Source organism: Etheostoma spectabile, chromosome 14 (genome assembly GCF_008692095.1).
Source record: "Etheostoma spectabile isolate EspeVRDwgs_2016 chromosome 14, UIUC_Espe_1.0, whole genome shotgun sequence".
In the NCBI taxonomy this organism is placed as follows: Eukaryota; Metazoa; Chordata; class Actinopteri; order Perciformes; family Percidae; genus Etheostoma; species Etheostoma spectabile.
The window spans coordinates 6,935,519-6,942,710 of NC_045746.1; the positions used below are offsets into that span (position 1 = coordinate 6,935,519).

Sequence of the window (7,192 nt, forward strand, 5' to 3'; positions counted from 1 at the left end):
GTCCTAAAGTGCTTGTAAAAAAAGGCCTACATATCCCATCATGCAAAGAGGGTCCATGTGAGCTTCATGCTGACCAATCAGCGGGCTGCTGCTCGGCGCTAGCGTATATAACAGCCCGAGAGCCACAATTCTTTCTCTTCCTCTCAAGTCTTCAGCAAAGAGAAGGAAACGCAAAGCCCGACCTCCGGTAAGGCCCTCAACTGTTCTTGTTTTCTTTCGTCAAACGTAGTGTAACGTTCAATGACTTCTCTGCTTTCAGCTTACCTATGAGGGGCCATTGAACATTAGTATTGGTTAATGTTACCTCAAATATTGCTTAGTCTGTATTGTAGCTAACTATTAAATTCTTAGCTAACGTTAGCTAGCTAAGGTACTGTAGCTACGCGGGGTCAGGTAGTGTGACTCAACGTTACATGTCAAAGTGGTGTTACAAACAACGTTACACCAACAATTCTGCGTCGTTTTTTTTTTTTTTGTGATAAACCTTATGCTAGCCAGGATTAGGATGTCGCTTAATTTAGCATTATGCTAACACGTGAACCACGTGGCACGGTCCTTCACGACCCTGTGTAGCTAAACATCAAAACCTTTTGTCTATGACTGTTTAGTAAATAACCTTAATGTTGAAAGACATTTATTTTTCATGCTAAAACTTTAAGTTGTACTTGGAAGTAACGTTTTCATAAAGCCTACACCCAATGCTCAAATCTTGTGCCTTTTGATTTGTTGTTAATGTCACAGGAAGTGTAGATATAAAACCCGTACTTACCTTTTACAGCACTGTCACTGACCTGTGTAATCTGTCTGTAGGAGCAACCTAAATCGTTAAAAGGAGCTGACTTACTGGCCTCTCAACCATGGATATCTATGGCAGGTATGTCGACTTCTATCAGACTCTCTTCTAACGTAGCAGGCTCCTATCGAAGCCGTTCGTGCTCTCCTGTAGCAGTGAACGGTCAACAGGAAGCCGAGATGGACACTTTCACCGACGGTCGCTGTTCAGTTTGAAAATAACTGCTCAAGCAACATTAAGGGGAAGGACATTTGGACTCAATCACATGATTAATGACTCAAGCATATAGGGAAAAACCTAATCTACTTAAAATTCCATCTTTCTGCAGGTACTGGACATTGAAGATGGAAGCACGATACATGAGGATGACTAGATCATTTACAGGTACTTTTTTGAGCCACTTTATTTTTTAAATGTAGTTCTGGCTGTGATGACAAACTTGCCCTCACTGACATTCCTGATTGAGACATTATTTTACTGAGCCACACTTGCTAAAATGAAAATTTGTTTTTAACAGCAGTGGATTATAAAGCTGACTAAACTGTTCCCTTCAGGTGACCCTCATGGCTGACTCTGAAGTGACTGGATGAGTACGTCTCATATCAGGTATTTATTTTTTTTCTCCCCCCAAATCTTGTCCACATGACAGCATGCTATCCTAAGGACCGGGGCTTGTTTGTAGCTTTAGGTTCTCCAAGTGCATGCAAGATAATGGGGTGGTCTTTGACTGTTGTGGCCCCTTATGCCACCAGCAGCCACTCAACTATCCTACAGCTTACTTGTATAAAGAGCAGCATTAAGAAGTGATTAACATGTCTGTTTAATATTTTATTTCTTCCACTGTAGGAATCAATTGATGCATTTCAATCTGGTATCCTTGAGCTGCATGGGCTCTTTACCTTCCTGTCAAGGTATGTAAAAAAAAAAAAAAAAAAGTTTGTCAGATAAAGTTTGTTTTGCTGATCCATGATGATTACTTGATACAAGACGACTGTTGGATGAAGCTTGCGGATATGGGACTGAGATCAATGTTTAAAAAAAAAAAAATGTTTTAAGAAACTGCTGCAACACCCTTCTAAAGACAATTGAATTTCAGGCCGATGACATGTTGGAGCAGCCTAAAGGGCCGTGTCTTCCGGGCCCACAACAGCCACAGCAGAGGGAGAACATGGGGATGTGGTGGTGTGGGACTGACTACACTACTGGGATGTGTTCCTTCTCCATGATGTCAATAAGAAATAAAATAAAATGAAAACCACTTTTGGAATCCTTTTTTACTTGAGTATTGCATTACATGGTTAGGAAAACTATAAATGGTAATTCCAGTGGCAGGACATTTACAATAAGGCCAGTGTAGAAGACAAATCTGGTTCCTGAGTAGGTTTTCAAAGTTTGTGTAGTTAAAGCTATTGTAGAAATTGCCGTACCACTGTACATAAAAACCTGCTTCAATTGTGGTAAAGTTACAAGTGCCTCTGTAACCCAGATGCCAAACTTTAGAAAACATACTTAACAGAATGTTACATAAAATGACATTTGGCCCATGTCAACATGGGGTTTGACCTATACAGCATCAAAAGTTTATGAATCCAAAAACCAAATTTAAGCACCAGTGAAATCTTAATACTGTACTGTTTGCAGGTGTGACACAAGTATTTAACTCTGGCTCATGTTAAAATTAAATGAACGTTTTATTGTATGGTGCACTCCTGTTATTCATTTGAGATGGAAGGCAATTTCAATTCTGATATCTCAGAGTCTGGGCTGCTGCTTCCGCTTCGATCGCTGTATGTATCCCTGTGTCAAAGAATTTTACAGTCATTCATCTGGTATTATGGAACTAAGTATACTATATACAGCAAATGTGAAATGTGATGCTGCATGTTTACCGTGGAGACAGACGGCAGCCCTTCTGTAAGTAGCTCTGCAGCTTCCCGGCTGCAGCCAGCAGCAAACCAAGATACGGGGGTGAAGGCTTCATGGGGCGAGAAGTGAACTCTGGGTGATACTGCACTCCGACAAAATATGGATGATCTGAAAAAAGAAATTAGATTTTTTTTGGTGTAAAGAATACGCATTAAGTTGTAGTTGAATTGTTGACCTTTAAACACCATCATCAACAGTGATTCAGCGTTTCCTTGCCCGTACCATCCAGCTCTATGACTTCCATTCTTTCCCCTTCAACATCTTGACCTACGAAGTGGAAGCCCTTCTCTTCAAAGTGACTCTTGAGCTCAGGGTTGACCTGTAAGAGGACAACAAAGTTAAAAAGGCAACAGTGGTGGAAGAAGTATTCAGATTCTTTATTTTAGTAAAAGTACTAATACCAAACTGTAAAAAATACTCTGTTTAAAGTCCTGCATTGAAAAGGTTACTTTAAAAAGAAAAAAAAAGAAGGTATTTAAGTATTACAAGTACTCTTATTTAAGATGGACTGAATATTAGGCTGTAATATTCTTGGGTAGTTTAATTTATAATAAAACTGCATTTTCTGGATGTTTAGTGTGCCAAAATCTTGTTTTATACAGTAACTAAATCTGTCAGATGAATGTAGTGCAGTAAAAAAAAAAAAAAAAAGAGTAAATTTTCCCCTGTAAAATGTAGTGGAATAAAAGTGACATGAAAAAAAGTACAAGGAACTTGAATCTGTACTTAGTACAATACTGGAGTAAATGTCCTTAGTTGAGCAACTATAGGCCAATATCAAACCTCCGTTTTTAAGTAAAATCATTGAAAAAGTAGTCTTTCACAACTCACACCATTTCTTGTACTAAGCAACAGTTTTGATACCTTTCAGTCGGTTTCCGACCACACCACAGCACTGAAACGGCTCTTGTCAAAGTCTTTAATGACATCCACCTTAACACGATAGTGGCAAAATTTCAATCTTAGTATTACTTGATCTCAGTGCGCATTTGACACGGTCGACCATGACATATTACGACCGTTGGAAAACTGGGTAGGACTTTCTGGCTTAGTACTAAACTGGTTTGAATCCTACCTAAAGAATAGGGATTACTTTGTGTCAATAGGTAATTATACATTGAGCGTACAATATGACGTGCGGAGTTCCGCAAGGCTCCATTCTGGGGCCTCTTCTGTTTAACATCTACATGCTTCCACTGGCTCAGATTGAGAAAACAAATAAGTTACCATAGTTATGCGGATGCCACACAAATTTACATAACCTATCGCCGGGGACTATAGTCAAATACAAAACTGAAACTGCATCAAACAATTAACGACTGGATGTGCCAGAACTTTCTGAAATTAAATGAAGGAAAAACTGAGGTAGTTGTTTTTGGAAAAAAAAAGGAACGATTAAAATCTGCGCTCAGCTTCAACACAATGTTAAAAACAACAGACAAAGCCAAATCTTGGTGTAGTCATGGACTCAGACCTGAACTTTAACAGCCACTAAGACAATTACAAAGTCAGCCTACATCACCTAAAGAAATATCAAGGTTTAAGGACTTATGTGTCAACAGGACTTGGAAAAACGGGTCCATGCTTTCATCTTCAGTAGACTTGACTACTTTAACGGGGTCTTTACAGGTCTCCCTAAAAAAATCAATCAGACAGCTGCAGCTGATTCAGAACGCTGCTGCTCGGTCCTCACTAAGACCAAGAGACTGGATCACACACTCCAGTTCTGAAGTCTTTACACTGGCTTCCTGTGTCTCAAAATTGATTTCAAAGTACTCTTGCTAGTTTATATCCCTTAACGGTTTAGGTCCAAATACATTTCTGATCTGCTACTACCTATGACCCCCCAGACCTCTCAGGTCATCTGGGACAGGTCTACTTTCTGTCCCCAGAGTCAGAACTAAACAGGTGAAGCAGCTTTCAGTTTCTATGCTCCTCATATCTGAATAAACTCCCAGAAACCTGTAGATCCGCTGCTACTCTCAGTTCTTTTAAATCAAGGCTAGACCTTTCTCTTTGATGCTGCCTTTCTTTAAATTAATGCTAATTCTTTCTTATCTGCACTGTAACTTTTATTCTTGTGTTTTATGTGTCCTATGTTTCATTTTTGTTTTTAACTGTCTATTCATGTGTCTATTGATTTTAAATGCTTATGACTTTTAACTGTTTGTACTTGTGTTTTATCTGTTTTAATGATTTTGTGTAAAGCACTTTGAATTGCCCTGTTGCTGAAATGTGCTATACAAATAAAGCTGCCTTGCCTTGCCTTGCCTTAGTTCCATTCAACCACTGGAATGAATACACCTGCTGCTGGTGAACATACCTCAAAGCGATGTCGGTGCCTTTCATCCACATATTCTGCGTCTCCATAAAGCTTGCCTGGAATACAGACCAGCTGTAAGCACAGGGCCCACACAACAACAACACATTGAGCTCAACGCAAACTTCAAAGTTTTTCCTTACGCAATACACTGTTGTTGGTCTTGAAAATGGTCCGTCTCTTCCCGAGCCTCATAGTTCCTCCCATCTGACCGGGGTTGTGTTCGGGCATGTCGATCACCTGCAGACGTTCAAGTGGGATCCTCTCAATTCAACGGGCTTTTCGGGTCAAATTAAAACTAGATCACCGGTGAAATAAAAGCAAACTTACCACAGGATGCTTGGATTCAGGGTCAAATTCGGTTGAGTTGGCATCTGAGTGCAAAACAGACAAAGCCGTAAAGTCAGTTATGATACAAGTTCTCCTGCACTGCAGTTGAGCTCTTCTTCTGTTCTCTCGCTTCTTGCTCCTACTTTACCGGTAGTCTCTTCCGACAACAGATGTCGTGCTCTGTGCGGGATTGGAGCATGAATTGACAAAAACAGTCTACCCGTAAAGTAGTGAAGAAGGCGCGAGAAGCGAGAGAACAGAAGAAGAGATCAACAAAATGGTAGAGTCTGGGGTTAACATCGAACGCGACAAAGAGTGGTTCAATCCAAAAGGTCGACCGTGCCTAGTGGAGCCTGAATACACGGATGAGGAGCAATAACTAAAAGGAGAATCGGAGAGCTAGCTAGCAGCGCTAGCAGCAGAGAGTAGAAGCCATCAGGCAAGTTCTGTTTAAATGAACTCCTGGTGTGCTTACAAACTTTTAGATGCCTCATTTTATGAGTACAGAACCTATTTGTACTAATGTAGAAGTTTGGTACCATTCCGAGCATTATTATTAGGGTAATTTACAAGATACAAATTTGGTTCCATTAGCGCCTGCACTAAGCCATTCAGCTAATAACGCTAACTCAACCAAGGGAAAAAAAGCTTCTGGGGGGCGGGGGGGGGAGTGTTTGGTGCAAGGTTGTGTTGCAAAGGACCCTAAGGTGAAATTACTCCAAAACCATCCCTCTAAGTCTCTTTTTAAAACTCACTACTTTAGACTGGCTTTTTATTGATTTTAATGTTTGTTTATTATGTCATTTCTGTTGTTGTTGCTTTTTAAATGAACGTAAAGCACTAATGAAAAGTATTATTATATTACCTGTCCAGCCGAGCGTGTTTCTGGCAAATTCACATACAGCCAACTGCATCCCAAGACACACACCTGCAGAAACACAGATTTTAGGCAAATCGTTCATAATATATAAACAAAACAAACACATCTGCCATAGAAATAGTTATCACAGCATTGGGTATAAGTAGTATAAGTAAGATATTGCTATCCTGTACCTAGAAAGGGTTTTTTCTGATTCCTGGCCCAATTGATGGCATGGATCTTTCCTTCAGTTCCCCTGACACCAAAACCTCCTGGAACCAGAACGCCACTGAGGATAGAGAGAGGGGAAAAAAACGGTTAAGGAAACTGCAAATCAAACTTTCTAGGTATTACTTACAAAAACAAAACAAAAAAAAGGTTCTTCAGCACTCACTCAGCACTGCAGAGTTTCTGCCATGCCTCGTGGTATTTCACTGGTTCCTCCTGCAGAGTGCTCGGCTCCAAATACGCTGAGTCTACGTACTGAGGGAAAGAGACATAGAAACTCAAGGTGGCAGGTCAAAACACTCAAAATAATAGCAGTCCAACATCACTAACCTCATAAATCACATTTTTTGGTAGAAGTCCTATTCTTACATGGCAAATAATTTACTAGTAAGTGTTGTAGAGTCATAGAAAACCAAGAGACCCAATAGTCATGACATGTGTACTACTCATTCTGTGTAATTGAATCGGTCATTGAAAGGGGCATGTTCAAAATAATAGCAGTGTTGTGTTCAATTAGTGAGGTTATTAATTCTGTGAAGAAACAGGTTTAAATTATGGCCCATATTTAAGGAAGGAAGGAAGCAAATGTTGTGCATGCTGGTTATAGAGCATTTCACACTGAAACAGACATTGCCCTGAGGAACAGCGGCCTTTGATTAAAAAGTTGATTGGAGAGGGGAAAACATATAAAGAAATGCAGAATATTATAGGCTGCTCAGCCAAAATGATTTCAAAT

The 7,192-nt window shown here is 39.9% G+C and overlaps 1 protein-coding gene, 1 long non-coding RNA gene and 3 other non-coding genes across 6 annotated transcripts in view; 4 read left to right on the forward strand and 1 right to left on the reverse strand.

Annotated features, from left to right (window-relative positions):
* Positions 1-99: 99 nt before the first annotated feature.
* On the forward strand, positions 100-2,803 carry LOC116702124 (uncharacterized). Its single transcript, XR_004335058.1, has 6 exons — positions 100-187; positions 811-874; positions 1,122-1,177; positions 1,348-1,399; positions 1,640-1,704; positions 1,890-2,803. It is a non-coding gene; the product is annotated as an uncharacterized LOC116702124 (long non-coding RNA).
* LOC116702234 (small nucleolar RNA SNORA16B/SNORA16A family) lies at positions 910-1,046 on the forward strand. The gene has a single exon (XR_004335110.1). It is a non-coding gene; the product is annotated as a small nucleolar RNA SNORA16B/SNORA16A family (small nucleolar RNA).
* Positions 1,440-1,569, forward strand: LOC116702229 (small nucleolar RNA SNORA44). Its single transcript, XR_004335105.1, has one exon. It is a non-coding gene; the product is annotated as a small nucleolar RNA SNORA44 (small nucleolar RNA).
* On the forward strand, positions 1,752-1,824 carry LOC116702237 (small nucleolar RNA SNORD99). Its single transcript, XR_004335113.1, has one exon. It is a non-coding gene; the product is annotated as a small nucleolar RNA SNORD99 (small nucleolar RNA).
* ctps1a (CTP synthase 1a) overlaps positions 2,474-7,192 on the reverse strand; it is a 14,718-nt gene continuing 9,999 nt past the window's right edge. For both annotated transcript variants that reach the window (XM_032536232.1, XM_032536233.1), the window contains exons 10-18: positions 6,623-6,711; positions 6,423-6,517; positions 6,235-6,297; positions 5,370-5,413; positions 5,183-5,279; positions 5,043-5,098; positions 2,942-3,038; positions 2,683-2,827; positions 2,474-2,590 (exon numbers count right to left, since the gene is read on the reverse strand). In XM_032536232.1, coding sequence (XP_032392123.1) covers positions 2,506-2,590; positions 2,683-2,827; positions 2,942-3,038; positions 5,043-5,098; positions 5,183-5,279; positions 5,370-5,413; positions 6,235-6,297; positions 6,423-6,517; positions 6,623-6,711 — 771 coding nt within the window. In that variant the 3' untranslated portion in view covers positions 2,474-2,505. The remainder of the gene's footprint in view (positions 2,591-2,682; positions 2,828-2,941; positions 3,039-5,042; positions 5,099-5,182; positions 5,280-5,369; positions 5,414-6,234; positions 6,298-6,422; positions 6,518-6,622; positions 6,712-7,192) is intronic.